The sequence below is a fragment of the Sinocyclocheilus rhinocerous genome, unplaced genomic scaffold, assembly GCF_001515625.1.
Source record: "Sinocyclocheilus rhinocerous isolate Xijiao unplaced genomic scaffold, SAMN03320098_v1.1 scaffold1169, whole genome shotgun sequence".
Classification (NCBI taxonomy): Eukaryota; Metazoa; Chordata; class Actinopteri; order Cypriniformes; family Cyprinidae; genus Sinocyclocheilus; species Sinocyclocheilus rhinocerous.
In genome coordinates this window covers 806,517-828,434 of record NW_015650322.1, presented here as the reverse complement: position 1 = coordinate 828,434, position 21,918 = coordinate 806,517, and the positions used below count along the sequence as shown (strand labels likewise).

At 36.2% G+C, this 21,918-nt stretch overlaps 1 protein-coding gene across 1 annotated transcript; it reads right to left on the bottom strand.

Moving 5' to 3' along the window:
* Positions 1-425: 425 nt before the first annotated feature.
* On the bottom strand, positions 426-16,348 carry LOC107711662 (C-1-tetrahydrofolate synthase, cytoplasmic-like). The gene is made up of 27 exons (XM_016516680.1): positions 16,089-16,348; positions 15,881-15,990; positions 14,884-14,968; positions 13,912-13,971; positions 13,779-13,832; positions 13,335-13,471; positions 12,183-12,283; positions 10,829-10,965; positions 10,475-10,586; positions 10,253-10,380; positions 8,968-9,065; positions 8,669-8,842; positions 8,324-8,460; positions 7,296-7,342; positions 7,102-7,209; positions 6,939-7,013; positions 6,756-6,842; positions 6,529-6,663; positions 6,070-6,138; positions 5,803-5,914; positions 4,923-5,062; positions 4,756-4,797; positions 4,486-4,586; positions 4,009-4,186; positions 3,380-3,487; positions 2,430-2,582; positions 426-1,350 (listed from the first exon to the last, which is right to left on the bottom strand). The coding sequence occupies exons 2-27, from the start codon at positions 15,979-15,981 to the stop codon at positions 1,279-1,281; spliced, it is 2,751 nt and encodes a 916-aa protein (XP_016372166.1). The 5' UTR covers positions 15,982-15,990; positions 16,089-16,348; the 3' UTR covers positions 426-1,278.
* Between the last annotated feature and the right edge of the window lie 5,570 nt (positions 16,349-21,918).

The following is a 21,918-nucleotide window of genomic DNA, read 5'->3' as shown; positions in this document are numbered from 1 at the left end:
GCCATTGAAAGCCTCACCAGAAAAGCAAAAAAACTTACAAAGTACTCAACAAAGCTACCACAAAAGTGTATTTAGGCCTGGCAGAGTTTACTCAGGTTCACTTGAATAGGTTGCCTCATACTGATAAACCTGGTGGCAATGTCCCAAACTAACCCCTGAATCAAACAGGCCAGATGCACACTCAGTATCCCACTTAGCAAATATGGCTTTATTTTCATGGTGACAGACCCATTCAACATTCATTTTACAAAGCACGATGTGCTAAAATATGATAACACCTTTTATTTTAGGATTTTCTGTAAGTATCTGGATACAAAGGTGTTTAACATGTCTATGTATGAATGTAATAACATTTTAAACCAAATTAAAACATAAAAAACAAGACGGCAATAATTTGTTAAAATAGGACCCCAAAACGTTGGGTTTCATTTTTGATTAGCTTGTATTCAATATCAGCACAGCAATATATGAAGCATTTTTAATGGTATACACACATGTTTTTTCCCCCCATAGAAACAAAATGGTTTCCTAGTCACACAGCATCAGGTAACTGTAAGAGACACATTGACAGTGATCACTGACTACAGGACGGCAGCAATGGCTGCTGGGTAACGTATTGAAGAAGAGGCTAAAAATAAACTGGACTAACAAGCTGGACAAATATACAATTATCTAATTATAGACAACAATCAGGATGGCAGCTTAGTATCTATAGCAACTGGAAACTTCATTAAAGGCTAAGCCAAGATTTTATTTGAGTCAGATAAGATAGCATATAGAGTAAACATATAGACATTACGCGATCTCATAGAATCAATGTGTCATTATGTATAAAATCAAATGTGGCTTTCAATAATACTGGTAAACTTCAGCATAAACAAGCTTATAAGAAAAATACTGACAGACAATTGGTTCTAAAGCTCAGTCATGGCTAAATATATCTTATGGATCAAGAAGCACAGCGTAATAACTGTGAGATCTGGAGTGAATTCCTAAAAAAGACATTGATAATTAGTTTTTACTGTACATAGGACGTTTTATAGCAAATAAAAAACAGCAGCTGTATAGTACTTGTAGTAAAACATGAAAATATTCTACATTTTTATCATATGGTGCTAAAATTTTGATGCCACGATTTGACTGAAGAAACTTTGTATAGGTTTTAAAAATCATTTAGCCATGATAAAAAGAAAACTGTTTCTTTCCAATTATTAAAAGTCTGATTGACCATTAATTAAACCACTTTCAGCTTGCCCATCTTAACAAGTAACCGTTGAGCTACTTGCTGTCACTGTAAAGGTTGTTGCCATGGAAACAGGGCCACATGGGATCATCCATTTCTGTTTTTGTCTGTTGGAGAGTTTGAAGAAATTAGTCAATCTGGTGTTATCATGAAGGAGTTATTTTGCTGTCTTAATAATACAGCCCATTATGTTTTCGTTTTTTTTCCTGAGACAAAAAACAAAACAAAAGCTAACTCAAGTAATGAACAGAAAAAGAAAATTAATACAAACAGTCTGGCAAGCTAAACAAAACCATGCTGAGCCAAGTTAACCATAACTGCATATGGAAATAACAGCTACCCTGAAGAGCGGTTTAACAAACTGACTTACATTTGTAATCTGTAATGAACACAAATGTTGGATAAGGTCCCTTGGACCACCAGTGGATTTTGTTGAACAGTTCATGTTCAGCACAGGCATGCAGCCTAGCAACGTGTCTGGATAAAAATATCCACAACATGTGTGACCAAATATCCTCTCTTTCTTTTTTGCAATGTTGACTCACCCGATGAGCGACTGACTGAAGGGGACAGAAAAGGGGACTCTTAATGAAAACAACAATCACTTTACTATTTTGTTTTTTCCTTCCTCAGGTATGGGGAGACAATGTAATTCCATTGGAGTCAGTAAGATTTTAAAATATTTTTGAAAGAAGTCTCTTATGCTCACCAAATCTGCATTTACTGGCTCAAAAATACAGTAAAAGCAGTAATATTGTGAAATATGATTACAAATTAAATTCCCTGTTTGCTATTTTAATCCATTTTAAAATGCAGTTTATTCCAGTGATGGCAAAGCTGAATTTTCAGCAACATTACTCCAGTCCTCAGTGTCACATAATCCTTCAGCAATCATTCTAATATGCTGATTTGCTGCTCAAGAAACATTTCTTATTATTATCAATGTCTAAAACTGTTATGCTGCTTAATATTTTTGTGGAAGTTGTGATCATTTTTTCTCAGGATTGTTTAAAGTTCAAAAGAACAGCATTTATTTAAAATAGATTTTTTTGCAACAGTATTAATGTCTTTAATGCATCATTTTTCTGTTTAATGCAAAATTCCTTGTCAAAACCATGTTGACCCCAAATTTAGAATGGTAGTATATCTAGCTGTAATATTATAGATACAGGAGTATAAAGCTCACCGATTCAGTCAGACAGCAGAGGAAACCTGCTCCAACATTGGCCTTGATATCAGTTATGGGCAGCATGAAGTTGGTGGGCACTCCCTTCAGCATGGGGTTATTACTCAAGGACAGGTGTGTCTTTGCTATGCAAACCGGCAAATTCCCAAAGCCCTTTAAGAGAGGAAAAAACAAAGATGATAAGAGAAATAGGGATGTAACAATGCACCCCGGTTGAAAATCAAAACAAATATGCTTAAAAACTGCTCATGCTGCATGTATGTTGTTCGGATCGTGATTAAAATACAGTCGTTGCCTCTAATTTTAAATGGAAAGAGCACAGGTTTGTTTATATGAAGATATTTATTTTATTTGTGTTATTTATTTGATTTGGGGTTATAACATTTCTATTTAGTTCTGTTATTTGACATATTTGAATTTCACAAAGAATTATGCAGCATTTTGTCCAAGCAGTAATAAAAGGACACGTTTTCATTTATAATTTGTCTTAAATCTCATTATGTAAAAAAAAAATCGTGAGAAAATCGTATTGTGAAATCATTATCGTGAATTGTACCGCATCGTTAGTTGAGTGAATCATTACATCCCTAAAAAAAAGAAGTGGAATAAGAGAATGTTCCACTCCACCTGAGGCAGACAGGCACACATATAATGTCAAGCAGTCAAACTCATTTCTTCAGAATTGTACCACTCAAATCATCCACAATATGACATACAATGTGTTTTATCTAAAGCCTCTCAGGAACTTCCTCAGCTGCTTCCACTAATTAGTCCAACCCACATCAATTAACATTCAGTATTAGTATATAAACTGTATTTGATAAAGAATGTCTCCTTAATAAAATACATTCTGTAAATAAGCAAATATCTGAGAGCTTTATGTTAATAGCTATTTCTTAGCCTGCTGCGTAATATAAATTAAACAGACTTATTGTGAAAAGGAAGCTTACCTGTTTTGTATAAAGTACAAGCTTTTCTATTGATTTTGGAGAGAACTCGATATCTTTTGCACCATACATCTTTTGTGCCACAGTCCTTAACTTATCGGCAGCTGGAATCTGAAAACAGCCATTTATCTGTGTTTAATAATGCATTAGTATGAGTAATGGATTTTGGCTTTATTTCACCAGTGGAACCTTTCTGTACTTAATACACACAGACTTCCTTCTAGCCTTAATTGGCTATGAACAGTTTTCATGCTGGTTATATTTAGGCCTTGTCAATTAAAAAGATTTCATGCATTTTGCATTTAAAGTCACTGGCTGGTAATGAAACAGCTCTATATTTAAAGTGTTAATTGATCTCAGAATATGTGTGGGAAAGAAGAGCACAAAGGCACTGGGTAATGAACAAAAAACCTAAGTGAAAGCAAAATTGCTCCACTATATACTTGTATAGGGAATTTAATGATCTCACAACCTAATAATTTCACTTACTCTACTACCTAATAATTCAGCTGATGCTTTTACACAAAGCAAAGTACAGTGCATTTAATATCAGTTTCAGTTGTAAAAGTGGGATTTAAACCTACACTTTTTAGGTTACCAGTGCAAATTTTACCCACTATGCCACTTCTCACATGTGTGTCATAGAGGAACCTGAACTGTCCAGGTAGTTTTGCTGCTCTCTGAACAGCTTCTGCCAGAGCCAGCGCTCCAGCGCCCCCCTCAGACCAGTTAGTACACTGCACTGCATCAAAGGCTCCAGCCTGCCTCGCTTGGCCACACACCAGCTCCAGCTCAGTGTCAGTATCACAGCTACACCAAATACAATCAGACCCCGTATTCAGACACATTCATTCAGAGTGGCAGTACTGTGTGTGGTTCAGTTTGGCTCGTGAGCATACAGTTAGTGTACATATGATAAGATATAAATATTACATTATAATTAGAGATATATGAGTGCTAAAGAATAAAACGGTATACATATTGATAATAATCCTCGTGACCCTGCAGAGGGTATGGAAAATGGATGGCTGGATATGGATAATAATGTTTAAATAGCTAGACAAGAAAAATCACAGACAGTTCTTTTTGTTTGCTGTTTGATATTATACCTGAATTTGCTGACAGCTACGATCACTGGCAAACCAAATGCTTGTGCATTTTCCACCTGTCTCTTCAGGTGACAACAGCCTCTCTCCAGCTGCTTGAGGTTCTGCATTACAGAAAATACATCAAGTGAAATACACTAAACCCATCACTCACTTTCATAATGTCATTCAAATTTTCCATCATTTTCATTCAGTAATATGGCTTAACCCTGACAAATATGAATATTCAGAATTGTACACAGAACGATTGCACAACTTGAAATAGTGTACAACCTCATGTGAATACTCTTTTGGAAGGGGCAACCTTGCTTGGACCTATAAACAAGAATATATAGAAAGTATAAAGACGATGTGAGCTATTGCCTCTCTCAGAACAAGCACAACTGATGTGCTATAGGCTCAAGTGAATGCATAATGAAAAGATGTCTATAAATTCTCACAGGGGGGGCACCGCCATGCATCTTCAAGGTACGAACAGTGGCCACTATCACTACAACATCAGGCCGCAGGCCTGAGTAGCGACATTTAATGTTGAAGAACTTCTCCAAGCCAATGTCAGCCCCGTGACCAGACTCAGTGACTGCAGAGACAGGAAAGAAAAGCTTTAGATTAGCCAAGGTTTGAAAGATGTGACAGTTTGTGCATTCGTTTTTGTTGTTTATATTACACAAACCTAGACCATGTGATTTATATTCATTATCATTGTACACTGTTCAAAAGTTTAGGATTGGTAAGATTTTTCAAAGTCTCTTATACCCACCAAGGTTGCACACAAAGGCTCAAAAATACAGTAAAACCAGCAATATTGTGAAATATTACAATTTAAAACTGTATTTAAAAACTAAATAAAATTTAAAATGCAATTTATTCCTGTGATGGCAAAACTGAATTTTCAGCTGCCATTATTTCAGTCTTCAGTCACATGATCCTACAGAAATTATTCCAATATGCTGATCTGGTGTTCCAGACACATTTTAATTTTTTTTAAATGAATGTTGCAAAATGGTTGTGCTGCTTAATGTTTTTACAGAAACTGATTTTTCAGGATACTTTGATAAATAGAAAGTTCAAATAAAACAGCATTTATTTGAAATATAACTTTTTTGTAATATTATAAAAGTCTTTACTGTCAGTTTTGGTCAATTTAAAGTGTCATTGCTGGAAAAAAACGTTTGAACGGTAGTGTATTTGTACAGAATTTTTACTAACAAGAATATACAGTATTTAGGCAGTAAAAAGTATAAGAAAACTTTAAATTTTCAAATTAAATAAAAAATTAATTTAGATAATATATGCAGATGAACCGGATTTCTTCTTCACCTACAAATCCTTTGGATCCGACCATTTTTAAAGCCAGTTTGTCTGCCAGAATGGAAGGACTGCCTTGGGCAGTATCAGCTAATGGGCTGGTGTGAAGAAACACTGGAGTACCCTAGAGAGAAAACTGTGATGTGCTGAGACAGAATCTGACAGATTTTAAATAAATAAATAAGGATTCTGTGTGCAGTGATTCTAAAATATTTATACTGAAAAAATGACATTGACATTTTCAGTGGTCATGTAACATTTTGCGCTATTAAATCTTACCTCTACAGTTTGCATCAAGACAGGTTTCAGGGCATCTTTCAATAGCATTGCCAATGGACCACTGACATCCTGTGATGAGAAGATTGTGTAGATTAGATCACACACATATACAGACACACACAAACACGTGAAGACACATACTAAATCCTCTGTGGTGACAGGATCTCCAGATTTGTTTGTAGCCACTACTATCTTGGCCAGCCTCTGCTGCATCTCCTCCTCACTGCTGCTGAGTGACAGTATAGCCATGATCTCGTTTTCCAAAGATCCGGAATCCTGAACAGCACAGCCAACCATTGAAATGAACAAATCACCCGAATTACATTATCAAAAAAGGCACTAAGTCAAATTATTATATTGATACATACTGTTGCAGTGTCTGACAGCAAAAAGTAATATACTACTGTAATATTATTACTTTTGTAATGCGTTACTCCCAACACTGGTGAAGACACATACTAAATCCTCTGTGGTGACAGGATCTCCAGATTTGTTTGTAGCCACTACTATCTTGGCCAGCCTCTGCTGCATCTCCTCCTCACTGCTGCTGAGTGACAGTATAGCCATGATCTCGTTTTCCAAAGATCCGGAATCCTGAACAGCACAGCCAACCATTGAAATGAACAAATCACCCGAATTACATTATCAAAAAAGGCACTAAGTCAAATTATTATATTGATACATACTGTTGCAGTGTCTGGGTCAATGTCCAATTGGACAAAACGTCTTATCTCAGTCCCGGTCAAGGGGTCAGATTTCTCAATGCCCAGTTTCTACAGGTCATGAAGGACACTGTGACCATGTCATCATACTTCTGCAATGGTTTTGAAACGAATATCTTACTATAGACTGTGCTTTCTATGACTTACCTTCAGTCGATTAAGCTGGGCTGGAGAAACAGACCGTTGCCCCTTTCTGAGAGGAACCAACAAGTCAAACAAAGCCTGCAAGATATAAACGTGTGAGATCATACCAAATGCAAACTGTACAAACACATGAGTATAAACACACACATATCAAACACAATCTGACCTTCTCAGAGAGCTTGGCCTCATAGTGAGCATGTGCTTTAATAGTGTCCATCACCACTCTACTGGCAGCGGAGACGAGCTCATGCTGGCCAAAAGGCTGAAGGCTGACCTGGGATCAATGTTTTGGAAGACATTCATGTTCCATTTGATGAAATATGCTTTCAAATCTCAGCTGCAAGAGGGTCTCAAACATACCTCCTCCAACGGGATAATCTGAGAGTATCCACCTCCAACAGCAATCCCTGTGAACAAAATGAAACCATGACCTCAAGAGAAAAAAATAAAAATAATAAATTTGCTCCACTTTTGTTTTAAAAGCCAGTTTTTCATCTCAGAGTCTAAAATAAAACGGGTAATTGCTAGTTTTGTGAAAAAAGTTTAAAACAAGAAATATGACACACTGTCAGATATAAAGCTGCACTGCAAGAAAAAAGTCTATTTTTCAAGAAATAAAGTTGCATTTATGAGAAATAAATTACAAATTTTTGAAACATTCCACAAACATTTCGCAAAATCGAAACAGGCTTTCACACAGATCAATGAGATTGTAAATGAGCAATGACTTTATAGCATAATTATGATTTAGCATCTCATAAATTAGATTTTTATAATCTCATAATTTCTTTTTATCACAATTTCAACAGTTGATTTTATACCATAATTTTGTCTTTGTATGACTATCGACTTTTGTCATCATTATAACTTTTCATCTCAATTTTTATAACTTTTTGTCACAGTTATGAGATTTTTCATCTCATAATTTCAGACTTTTAATGACTTTCAATTTTGTAAATCATAATTATGAATTTTATGTTGTTGTTTTGACTTTTTTATCTTATACTTATGACTTAGTAGTAGTATGGGGGGGGATCACTCACCCCTAGCACCAAAAAAGAATCCTGGGGAAGGCATAGCATAATTATGATTTAGCATCTCATAAATTAGATTTTTATAATCTCATAATTTCTTTTTATCACAATTTCAACAGTTGATTTTATACCATAATTTTGTCTTTGTATGACTATCGACTTTTGTCATCATTATAACTTTTCATCTCAATTTTTATAACTTTTTGTCACAGTTATGAGATTTTTCATCTCATAATTTCAGACTTTTAATGACTTTCAATTTTGTAAGTCATAATTATGAATTTTATGTTGTTGTTTTGACTTTTTTATCTTATACTTATGACTTAGTAGTAGTATGGGGGGGGGATCACTCACCCCTAGCACCAAAAAAGAATCCTGGGGAAGGCTCTTGCACACAGGCAAAAGTGTTGATATTCAGGTGGGCCCCTAAAGCCTGAGCCAGTCCGAGAGTGGTGGTGTGCTTTCCCTCGCCCAATGGAGTAGAAGTGATTCTGGTCACAGTAACACAAAATTAATTGACTTTGAAAGCATTATGTTTGTTTGGCGAATTGCTCGACCACAGAGCTTAAGCTGGATGTGAATGCAGTGTGTGAACCAGGCTTAATGAAGTGTTGTAAGGTTCCATTTGGTGCTTGTGGAAGGTTACTACATTATAAGATTATGCTAATGCACATAATTATATTTCAGGATGCATTCTACCCAGTGACAACCACATATTTCCCATCAGGCTGTTTCTCCATGCGTTTCAGAGCATCCAGTCGTATCTTAGCCCTGCTCCTACCATACGGCTCCACTTCCTCAGAAAACAAGCCCACCTCTCTTGCAAGCTCACCAATTGGTTTGCTTTGGCATGAACAGGAGATTTCAGCATCACTGAGAAAATGAAATAGGCATCAGCACGAATGGGTCGGCAAGAGTCACAAAAGTGTCATGATGCACTTTTCAGAATATGCTTACATTAAACAATCTTTATATAAGCATGCAAGCCACAACAGTACCTCGGCTGAGGCTCTTGGGGTTTCTTCTTTGTGTACTCTATGTTCCATTTTCCTGGAGTGTATGTCTGCAGAAACCGCTTTGCACTTTCCACTGTATTCTGGTCAAAATCCAAACGAGAAAGCATAAGTATTTGTAAAAACAAGCCTTTTCATACTGTACAGTATCGTTATAAGTATGTTTTTTTTAATGTTTGAAGGAAGTCTCTTATGCTCACCAAGGCTTAACTCTATGTTCCATTTTCCTGGAGTGTATGTCTGCAGAAACCGCTTTGCACTTTCCACTGTATTCTGGTCAAAATCCAAATGAGAAAGCATAAGTATTTGTAAAAACAAGCCTTTTCATACTGTACAGTATCGTTATAAGTATGTTTTTTTTTTATGTTTGAAGGAAGTCTCTTATGCTCACCAAGGCTTCATTTATCTGCCAAAATTCAGTAAAAACAGTGATATTGTGAAATATTATTTTAAATTAAATGAACTGTTTTCTTTTTTAATATATTTTAAAATGTAATTTACTCTCATGATGACAAACAAGAATGTTCAGCAGTCATTACTCTGTGTTTTTTTATTTTTTTATTTTGTGATAAATATGAAGTTCAAAAGAACAGCATTTATTTGAAATGGAAATATGTTCTAACATTATAAATGGCTTTGATGTTACTTTTGATCGATTTAATGTGTCCTCGCTGAATAAAAGTATTCTTTCAAAATGTACTGTACTGACTCCAAACCTTTGAATTGTAGTGTATAAATATATGGTGTGTATATAACATATAGTATATAGTGTATATACTATATATAGTATATATAAATAATGTTTTGATGCATAAATTCAATCATAGCATTTAGAAGAATTGTTATTAGTCTTATTTTGTCATTTAAATATACAAAACAGAAAAGCTTTTCTATATCTGCCATAAAATGAAAATAATTATCAGCTTATTGGTATTGGCCAGAAATTTAATATCAGCCCATTCCTAGAACAGCATCAACTATTACATTTCTAAACTCTTAATTTGTGACATTAACATCTTTCAGTTCTTTACTGAAAGCTTGTTCAAGGAATGCAGTTCAAAATTTCCACTGATTTCAGCTTGTGAGCGTGAAATAAATAAGACTCAACGTTACAGTGATTATACACAAGTCTGTAAATGCAAAGCAGCTTACAGCATTCATTTGTCAGTAAGAGTTGTCGCCAGCAAAATTGTTGTCCACTTTTCTTTTACCTTATTGGGTCTATGTGCACAAACAAAGCATACAAAGTAATTTGCTCCTGATATGATACCTTCATCAGCATGGCTACAGTCATGGGTCCGACTCCACCAGGCACTGGGGTGATGTATCCAGCTCGCTCTATAGCTGAAGGGTAGTGCACATCCCCCACCACCCGTTTCCCACTGGCTTTACTGCTGTCTGTGAGTCAAAGGTAAATATGTGAGCAAAAACCAGCGGCTATTTGATATTCCATGACTGTTTCAAGCAAGTAGATAGAGTCAAGCAGAGAGACCTGGTATATGATTGATACCGCAGTCTATGACCACCGCCCCCTCCTTCACCCACTCTCCTTTCACCATCTCAGCTCTGCCAGCACCCACAACCAAGATGTCTGCTCTGCCCACCTAAAGAAAACAAGACACTGAAAGTTACTCCAACATTCACCTACTCCATTTGATAAACCGAACTGCATGCCAGGTCAAGGTCTGTACTAAACATTAAAGCAAACATTAAATTCATCTTTTACTTTTTTAAGAACAGAGTCATGAGCTATTCTTTGTTGTAAAATCTAGCTGAAGAATTGCTCATATTCAAAACTGGGAACAGGGATTTAAAACAGAGCCTGAGAGAAGCAGATGAAACCAACATGTTCAGCAAGGTCAAGGGTCTTTGAGTGACAGGTGGTCACTGTGGCGTGATTCCATAAGAGCAGATCGTGCATTGGAGCTCCAACGATCTTACTGCGGCCGATCACGACAGCATTCTTCCCCATCACACTCACACCTGCACACATGAATCACACTTGCTCTGTTCCAAAACCCAGTGAGCATTTTAACATTGTTAAACTCTATTTAACATTGTTAAACACACTATTGACACAAAGCTTGTTCTAAACGTCTCATTTTAATTATGCTGCCTTGTTTCAGCCAAACTGTAAAGCAGCATCACATGCAGCATTCGTGGAGAAGGCAGAATGCATTGCAACAAGCTCAGCATTAAAAATACAAGATTGTTGACGCGGTGACAGAAATTTAGGTTGTACATTACAATATACTGTTCAAAAGTTTTTTTTAGATTAGAACTCGGGATGCCCGAAGCACAGTGGCACTATATGTCGGTGCGCTGCTATTGGCGACGACCAAAAGTTATTTAAATTTTTTTTTTTTTTTTAGAAATTAATACTTTTATTTAGCAAGGATGCATTAAATTGACAGTAAAAATGTTTATCCTGAAAAAAAAGTATCATGGTTTTCAGAATCATTTTTGAAGGATCATGTGACTGTAATGGCTGTAATGGCTGCTAAAAAAATTTTATGTTTGCCACCAAAGGAAAAAATTACATTTAAATATATTTTAAAAACAAAAAGAATTATTTTAAATTGTAATAATATTTCACAATATTACTGTGCTTTATTGTCATTTTTGATCAAATAAATGCAGCCTTAATGAGCATAGAAGACTTTACAAAAATATTCAAATATTTTACCAACTCCAAACTTTTAAATAGTAGTGAATTTCCTTTAAAAGCAAAGTACCAATAAAAATGTTAAATATATTAAAATTATTTAATTATATTAAACGTTAAATAATTAAAATGAAGTATTGTACCAAATATTTTAGTTTATTTCTAAGCTTATTAGAGATGATGCCCATGTAGGCAGTAGACAGCAAGGAAGCTCACTGGGTTTTAAATCAGAGCTCTTTTCTTTATCTTTGTGCGATGTGCCCTTTTCTGACGCACATACGTTTGCTACTAAAAAAAGAATGTTCTGGATCCTTCTTTTCTTTCCTTAGGGTGACGGCTCATTTCACCACCCAGTCATCAGCCTGCACTGCTCCATGAGTTTGTGTGTGTGTGTGTATATATAGATTTCACACCTATCCAATCACACTGCACACTGATTGTGCTGTAGTACGAAAGCCCCCTAGACAATCACGCTATGATTCTGACTGATGAGAGCTAGAGCTCATGGGTAGCACTTCACAAGATTTCTACCCACCGGTCTGACTGATGAGCTCCATACAGCCATTAGGAGTGCATGGAATGAAACAATCGCCCAGGTCTCCACGAAACAGCTTTCCTGCATTTATACTGGTCAGGCTGAGAGGAAGACACATTAAATAATATACAGTTACAATGTTTTGTGGAGATTTTTTAAAAATCAGCCATGCATTTAGGGAGTTTTTCTGAAAATTAGGCATATTATCAGATCTATATCATATTTATAGAACACCTAAAGAGTATTTTTTCCACCAGCATCAAAAATAGTTTTTTTAACCATGTGATTTGAGTTAAAGAATCAAATTGATAGCATTGTTGTGAGATTGTATTACTGATTTTGAAATATATTATTGTAAATATATTACAATCCTGACAAACAGTTTTGGAGATTTCAGTCTTTCTGCATCACATTTCCTATTAGAATTTTCCTATTAAAATGATAACCAGCAGTTTCCAGCCCTAAAAACGCAATTTCATTATATATATTGCAGTTATTTAGTTCTCCTTAGTTCTCCTGTCAGTAATCACAATAAACACATTTTAAATCACATACAGTAGCACAAGTGAAGTGAAGTGAAGTATGGCCAAGTATGGTGACCCATACTCGGAATTTGTGCTCTACATTTAACCCATCCAAGTGCACACAAACAGTAGTGAACACACACCCGGAGCAGTGGGCAGCCATATTGCTGCGGCGCCCGGGGAGCAGTTGGGGATTGGGTGCCTTGCTCAAGGGTCTCACCTCAGTTGTGGTATTGAGGGTGGAATAGAGAGCTGGTTATTCACTCCCCCCACCGACAATTCTAAAAACGATTTTTACTTAGATAACTGAAATCGGTAAAAAAGGCCAATTTTCACACACATCAACTAAAAAGGCCTTTGGCCTTCTGACTCTGAGTGGAAAAAACAGATAAGAAAGCCACATAGAGTGACAAGACCTGGAAACTAAACCTAGCAGGGGCCTAATGGATCAAACGATAGGAAAAAAGTGTGTAAAACGCAACAACTTGACTTTGTGAAGAAAAAGTCTGCAGTCTGCACTACCTGTCTATTTCAGTAAGTTTAGTAAGATTAAATCCAATATCAGGCACATTTTATCCATCTTGCCCCTGAAACATAAATTTCAAGCAAATAACAGAATTCCACCTACCCGTCAACATCTTTCTCTGGGGCCACAGCATTGGTTACTTTCTCTGTGTTTATTGGGTTGATAGAGTCAAGCGGTAGTTGTACGATGAGACCATGGACTGCAGGATTCTCATTCACTGCAACTATCCTTCTCAGGACCTTAAGAAAATCAGTGGGATCAGCCTTCAGAATCGAATCCTTTTTGTTACAAAATAGTTTCATTTGCTATGTGCCATATTTATTTAATAGCTCAGAATGCATTTATCTATTCCAACCTCTGAGCAAAACTAGGTCAGAAAGAACTGCATGATCCAAAGTTGATATAAACCGAAGATTTCCCACACCTCTAATTTTCATTATAATGAATTGTAAGCAATGCCGCATGGACATATGAAGGGAGAAAGGACAAAAAAACGAGACGAGGTGAATCACACTGTTGTTATTGCTTGGGGCATGTTTCTCTTACTTCATCCTCTGTGGCTGTCTCGGGAAGCCTAATGTGGTTCGCATTGATTCCAATCTATGCAAGAGAGGGAGCCAGTGTCAGCGAGAGGTTTATGATAAACATGATTTCTGCTTATTAAATCAGCTCACTGAACCTCAGCTGCTGCCTTGAGCTTCATGCTGATGTAGAGGTTTGAGTCATCTCTGTCCCCAACCTACAACAAAACACAGGGTACACGAGAGTGTGCAAAGACAAAAAGTAAAACATTTAACTTGATCTAATGTGTAGAAATTATATATTGTTAGTCTAATACATTTAGACAATTTACATTTTATGTCCTATAAAAACAGAATCAGCAAACAACTCACTCAAATGTAATGCTGGTTTAAATTTTACAAAATAATGGTGTAAAATCTAAATGTCTAAAATTGTAATATTTCAGTGAAAATGTTTTTTTTCTCAAAATTATGTTTAATAATCTACTATTTATGTGTAAATAAATATATATATATATATATATATATATATATATAACATCTTGGTGTAAATGTTAGAATGTTTTATATATTTAAAAAATGGAATATTTATGAACATTTATGAATACATAAACATTATAAAAATAGTTATAATATATAATATTGCATTTTGATACCGAAATTTAAATTTATTTTTCATATGAAGTTTTAAATCTGGTTATTTAAATGTAATGGTCAAAAGTGTTTTGATCAAAATAGATCAAAAACATTTAAAAGAACAACAAAACAACACAGTTCAAGCAGTGAGATAATTATGGACCAAGATATGAGTCACACACCATGTCAATGTTATCTTATCATGGTGACCTTAAACTAACACACCTTTCTTTCACGTTGCACACTTTTGCATTTATCAACGCATGACCATGAAGCCATAGGGAGATTATATATTTTACCACAACACCCACAACCGTGAGAGAAAAGAAAGTGGCATATTACCAAATGACCATCTGGAGTAGAATGAAAGGGAAAAAAAAGAATAAAGAAGAAAGATGAGTCCGATTATCAAGAGAGATAAAAAGTATACAGCTAGCTATCACCACAAGGTTTATTATACGGGCCAAAATAATGAGCGAGAGGTCCAGACTGACCTGCAGCACAACCAAGCCAGGCCTGAAGCCTGGGAACTGATTCTTCATCGTTGCTACCTCCTTCTTCAGCTGTTCCTTCACCTGTCTGGACATAAAGAGAAGAATGGCATCTAACTTAAGCGTCTTAAAAAGGGGGTATATTCAATTATTGCTTGATCTCAAGTAATAAATGAAAACATACATTTAACAAAAGTATTATATTAAGTTAAAAGCTTAAAGCTGAACTTCACCTAAATGTTTCAATGTCCTTCTCATAAGGTGTATTAAGTACAATTAAAACATAATATACATTGATAATGATTAACAACATTAGCAATGTAAAGTATGTAAATAATTATATTAATAGATTATTATATATTATATACTAAAGTTTGGGGTTTGTAAGATTTTAAATGCTTTTTAAGTATCTTATGCTCACCAAGGCTACATTTGATCAAAAATACAGTAAAAACAGAACAAAATATCATTACAATTTAAATAACTATATTTGTTATCTTAATATAAGTAATATATTCCTATGATGGCAAAGCTGAATTTTCATCAGCCATTACTTCAGTATTCAGTGTCACATTATTCTAATATGCTGATTTGAAACATTTCTTATTACTTTCAATGTTGAAAACAGTTGTGCTGCTAAATATTTTTGCTGGAAACCGTGACAAATTTTTTTCAGGATATTAATTTTGTAATAATGTAAAAGTCTTTAGTGTCATGTTTGATCAATTTAATGCAATGGATTATTTCTTTTAAAAACATTTTTTTGACCGACTCCAAACTTTTCAAAGGTAGTGTATATATCTACTTAATAACACATTATTATATCATTTATTATATTATTATAGGACAGGTGCAACACTGGAATGTAAAAATGCAACACTCAATTTTATACAATTTGTAACATCTCTATATCCAAAAAAGGGGGTCCCTGGCCTAAAAAAGGTCCCCGATGCACCTGATTCCTACATCTGCAAGGGCCCTCAAATACACTCAAACTCACTGTGCAGTCTTGTTTCCAGATACAATGGTTGCCATGGTGCACTGGCTGTCCCGGTATCTCAAAGCTCCTCGCCGGAGCACAGAGGCAGTGACGGCAAACATCTCCAGCTACTGAGCACAACACAATGGCAAAGTTAGTAAGAAAACATAATAGAGAGAAAAAAGCACCTGAAAATAGAGCTGCTTCAGTATTCTGCACATATCAACACCTGTCCTGTGTGAAAACAAAGCCTGCACAGCCACTCCTCCCTCTCTGCTTTCTGCAAGCGTCTCCTCTGCTGTCACAGGAAACTGTGCAGTGTGCAACTCCCAAACCAGAATGTTATCACTGGAAACAGCTGCGGCATTCCAGACTATTCCAGTACGAGTGTGCAAGCAAGCAGATAAAGGAGCCCTGTCAAGGCTGCAAAGCTTAGACCAACTCAAGCAATCACATGGTTTGTGTAAAAAGCGTGCACAGGGCAAAAGAGGTTAAAATACAACTGCTGGGCTGTGGAGGAAGTGGGCTGTTCCATAGCGAAGAGCCAGGCAGTCAATCAGAGATGCTCTGAGCTGGGACAGGAACATTCTTGGGACTCTGAGCTCTGTCTCCTCCTCTTCTTTCTGCCTGTGAAAGAACTCTAGCATGTGACCTCTAAAACAGAGTACCTCTTTCTCACACCTCTGAAAGCAGCCCAAAGCCGTCAAAACAGCTGTCAATCAAACAACCTAGGGCAAGAAGTCTAAACACTTGATTTTTGTTCATGTGCTGCCTGCAAACAAACTCATATAAACATTTGTTTGTTTTAAGGCATTTCTACCATGATGCTGAAAATGATATAGGCAAAGTCTTAAAACTTAGGTTTGTATGCAGTTACAGATTTCATGGGCAGTCTTTAAAATGCATTTCTGGCACAACCACAGAAAAACAAATTGACTTAAAACATATGCATATGATATATGCATATCTCACACATGTATTCCGAGTGGAGAAAATGTAGACAACAGAAAACACCAAGAACATCATGACACGTTTCTCCACCAGCTTTCTCCCAAAAAACAAACGAAACCAAACTGTTTGTTGTTAACTTTAGCTCCCTCTAGTGAGAAACTGTTAAATAACAACGTTGAGAATTCCTCTGTAGACTCATTCATTTAGTCTAAGCCTGCTGTATTCAATATGTGGGTGGTTATTTACTTTTGGCAGATTCTTCTTTGTCACACTTTTTACACAATGCCTTCACACTAAACAAATTAAACTAAACAGAGTATAAATACAAAGACATAAATTTTGTGTTTTGCGAAGTTTGCAGCTTCAGTATTTGTAGATTATTTTCCCACATCTATGGTATACTGAAAAACAATGATAAGCATACCATAAGTTATAAAGGCTTTTATTGGCAAAAAATATAATGAGTCAATATTTACAGTGTTGACCCTTGTTCTTCATGCAATTCGCTCTGGCATGCTGGATATTAGCTTTTGGGCCAAATCCTGACTGATGGCGATCCATTCTTGTCTTATTAGTTCTCGGAGTTGATCACAATTTGTGGGCTTCTGCTTGTCCACTCGCCTTTTGAGGACTGACCACAGGTTCTCTATGGGATTGAGATCCGGGGAGTTGCCTGGCCACGGATCCAAAATTTCAATGTAATGATCTTCGAGCCACTTCTTTATCACTCTTGCTTTGTGACATGGTGCTCCATCAGTTGGAAGGGAGCTTCATCAGAGAAAATATCTTTGCACCAGTCTTCTGCTGTCCAATTCTTGTACTTCCTGCAGAATTTCAGTCTGTCCTTGACGTTTTTCTTGGAGAGAAGTGGCTTCTTTGCTGCCCTTCTTGACACCAGGCCGTTGTCCAAAAGTCTTTGCCTCACTGTGCGTGCAGATGCTCTCACACTAACCTGCTGCCATTCCTGAGCAAGCTCTGCACTGGTTCCGTAGCTGACTCCTCAGGAGGAGATGGTCCTGGCGCTTGCTGGACACTCTGGGACGTTCTGAAGACTTCTTCACTGCAGTCGAACCTCTCTCCATGAAGTTCTTGATGATCCGGTAAATGGTTCTTTCAGGTGCAATATTCTTTGTAGCAATTTCCTTGCATGTGAGGCCATTTTGATGCAAAGCGATGATGGCTGCACGTGTTTCTTTGGAGGTAACCATTGCTAACAAGAACACAATGACTGGAAGCATTCTTCCCTCCTCTTATAGCAATCAGTCTGCTCTTACAATCTAATTAGTATGATAGTGATTTTACCTGACTAGTACTCATTCACACTTTCACATGTGCTGCTGATATGATTAGTCAATTAATGTTAGCTGGTCATTTTGTGTCAGGATCAAAAACAGTGAAATTTGTTTTTTTGTGAAAAGTTCATATTTCTATGACCACTAGGAGGCAATATCGTGTTAGGTTTCAATGTAAGTGTAAGTCTAGGTCATTTAGTGGTTTATTAAATATAAACCCAGACAAGAACACGTTTAAAAAATAAACCAAAAATAAACTTTTTTTTAATGAATTCTGTTATTTTCTTAACAGAAGGTTGAAGCATGCATTTCCTCCTAAAGAAAATGTACTGCACTAAATGTGGGCTTAATGTAAACAGATTTAATAGAACAGCAATGAAACATTAACAAACAAAACACTGCAGTGTACAAAGAAAATCAGACAGATGTATGTTAATCTTTTAAACCACAACTGTGCTTTTCTCATACACAGTCCAATCCCTGGTGTCCCGTGAATCCCCACAAATGAACAGTGTATCTGGCTATTCATCATGCAGATCCACCAGACTCTCCAGTGTCATCAGTGTCCTATAAGCATTAAAATCATTCAGATTATTTCCTGCTCAAGGGACATTAGAGTGTAATTGCTCTGGTTTGACTGATCTTGTTAGCTACATAATATAAGCCTGACTTCCTCCTGGTGCTGTGGAGAAAATATTTGAATAGGGATTTTATATTTACACACATCCAGAAGTAGGTCCATTCCATCATGCAACATGAGATGCCACAGACACAGAACTCCTGGACTGATGATCAAACCAGGGGTGGAAACTGGGCACATAGACATTATTAATACACAGTTAAATACAAGTACACAGTTAATCCATGGCCAGAGGTGTATAATAAGCCGTAAATGCCTTTGCATTGGCTACCAGTTAGTATCAGTATCAAAACCCAATTAAATGTTTTAATTGATTTTGTACTTCTTATTTGTTTTCAAAACCTGCTGAAAAGGCTGCTCAAATCCCTCGAGACCCACACAAGATCTCTGGCAGTGGTAGGTTATCAGTTCATAAAAGCAGAACAAAATAAATTAGTTTTGCAACTTCAACATTGTACAGCTTCCATAAAACACATGTATATGAACACATTACATTTGTCATTGCAACAAATCTTGTTGCTTTTGCTATTATTTAGGAAATGCATTTACATTTTTTTTTTTTAAACTGCATAATATCTCATTACTGTTTTTCAATTTCATATATATATATATATATAATACATATGCATTTATACAGTACCATACCATTCAAAAGTTGAGGAACAGTGTTTTTTTAAAGAAATTAATACTTTCATTCAGCAAGGATGCATTAAAGTTTAAGTGAAAATAAAGGAATTTATAATGTTACAAATGGAATTTATAATGTTAAAGGAATTTATAATGTTTTCTAATGACTGCTGAAAATTCATTGCCATCATGGGAATAAAATTTGAAATATGTTAAAATAGAAAACAATTTTTGAAATTGTAATATTATTTCACAATATTATTTTTCTACTGTATTTTTTAAAGAAATAATTGCAGCCTTGGCTAGCATAAAACTCTTCTAAAACATTTAAAACTCCCAAATCTTAAATGGTATGCCATGATGCATAAGTTATTATGCACAAACATTATTTATATTCTACAAACAAAATGAGATTCCACCTGACCTTATGGTTACAATTAAGAGCTGAAATGGCATTTTTCTCAACATATAATTATACATTTTCAGTTGTTTAAAATTACGTGGTTGAGAAAGCCCTGATTCCTGATGCAATCACATGAAATCATTCTGAAGGCACTGCATGTGATCTTGATTCACAAAGGGGCTTCCTCCACCCATGTGATGAAGGATACTCTCATAGTTTTGTGACACTCCTCCACCGCCTCTTCCTCTAGAGCAGGGGTGGCGAACGTTGGTCCTGGAGAGCCGCAGCCCTGCAGAGTTTTGCTTCAACCCTAATCAAACACACCTGAACAAGATAATCAAGGTCTGAACGGTTACTAGGAAGCTACAGGCAGGTTTTATTAGGGTTGGAGTTGAACTCTGCAGGGCTGAGGCTCTCCAGGACTGGCGTTCGCCACCCCTGCTCTAGAGCCTGAACATTCCCTCCCACACATACCTTTGCTGACAAGCTCAAACTTGCATATGACATGAGACTAATAGTACTAAGAACTGTGTGGGCGTATATGCGGGCGGCTTACTTGTTGAGCAGATTGGGCGTATGAAAATGATGTCCTTATCAGGGTGGAAGCATTCCCCAGAGAAACATGAGCTAGCCAAAACACAGACAAAGAGAGAAAGTTGAAGAGATTGGTACATGTTTTACATATATACAGTAGTTAATGTGATTTCAGTGCTTGGAGACACACAGACATGCACATAATGTCTGCAGTATGCAAAGACGGTCCAATTATCTGAGTTCTTTTGGCCTTTTGTAACATTTTCTTTCTTTTTTTTCCCTTTAAAGTAATGGACTGGAAATCACAGAGCACTTTATTTGCACTCTGCTCTTACATTTTAATTCACTAAGGACAGTGCATTTCGCTACTCAGATTGCTAATTTCTGAACCTAGGGGTGTGAAAGCAAATTTACTTTGTGCTTGCTTCTGGGGAGGTGAAAATCACATTCATTCCTGAACAAGTTCGGTCAGTCACCTCTGTCCTACTTATGTCGTACGGCAGCCTTAATCCTCATAAAACAGAGTAAGTAAGACATAGAGCAATAAATCAGCTGTGGTGATCACCAGCGGAAATTAAGAGATGAGACATGGTGATTTAGGGGCATTGCTGTGCTTTTTTCTCCCTGGATGGCAGCCTGGACACACTTGTGTCAATACGCATGTAAAGGTAGGATAGCACGTCCCTAAATGGGTCACTGGGACAGTGTGGAATATTTACAGGGTAAAAAAAAATTGCAATTGAGATCAACCTAAATGCAGATTCACATAAGTCAGTTTTATGCTTATGAGAAAGTTAAAGGAATAGTTCACCCCCCACAAAAAAAGAAAAGTTGCTGAAAGTTTACTATTTAAATTTAGCCTGAGGCCATCCAAACCGCAGATGAGTTTGTTTCTTTATCAGAACAAATTTAAAGAATTTTAGCATCATGCCAACTGCTTACCAATAAATCTTCTATAGTGAATGGGTGCCATCAGAATGAGAGTCCAAGCAGCTGATTAAAGCATCAAAATAATTTACAACATGACTCCAGTTCATCAATTAACATTTTGTAAAGTGAAAAGCTGCATACTTGTAAGAAACAAATCCTTTAAAACTTTAAACCATTGCTTTCATCTAAAATACAAGTGCATCTCTCCAACCAGGAAGTGTTATTATGTATTATGGGCTTGTAATTTAGCCAGAAGCAATGGTTTAAAGTTAATGTCTTAATCATGGATTTGTATGGCCAAAATCAATGCTGTGCTTTTATTGCTGATCCTATTGTGCCTAGAAATGGCATGAATCATCAAACCTTCACAGTCAACAAGGTTTATAATCAGTGCAACATCATAAGTAAGGGTTAATGTACAGCAAAAGATGAACAATGCAAAAAAACAACAACTAATTCTTAAGTCCTCCAAACTCATTCTCTGCACAATCGATAACTGAGACGAATGGTGGCGCTAGTTGCAGGAAAGATGAGGCTTCATTAAATAGGATAATTTTTCTGGAGAAAGGCTGTATTAACTGCATATACTAAAAAAAAAAGAAAAAAAAAAGTGGATTTTGCCAACTTTTCGGAGTACACTACAGAAGCGCTCAAAGACATTAAAGTCAGCATGAAACGTAAA

Bases quoted from the DNA above. Each gene is read 5' to 3' on its own strand.
- LOC107711662 (XM_016516680.1), bottom strand. From the start codon at position 15,981: ATGTTTGCCGTCACTGCCTCTGTGCTCCGGCGAGGAGCTTTGAGATAC. The intron at 6,664-6,755 runs GTATGTATCAAT...TGTGCTGTTCAG, and splicing joins TTGACCCAGACACTGCAACA to GATTCCGGATCTTTGGAAAA. The intron at 4,798-4,922 runs GTGAGAATTTAT...TCTTGTTTATAG, and splicing joins TGCATGGCGGTGCCCCCCCT to GTCCAAGCAAGGTTGCCCCT.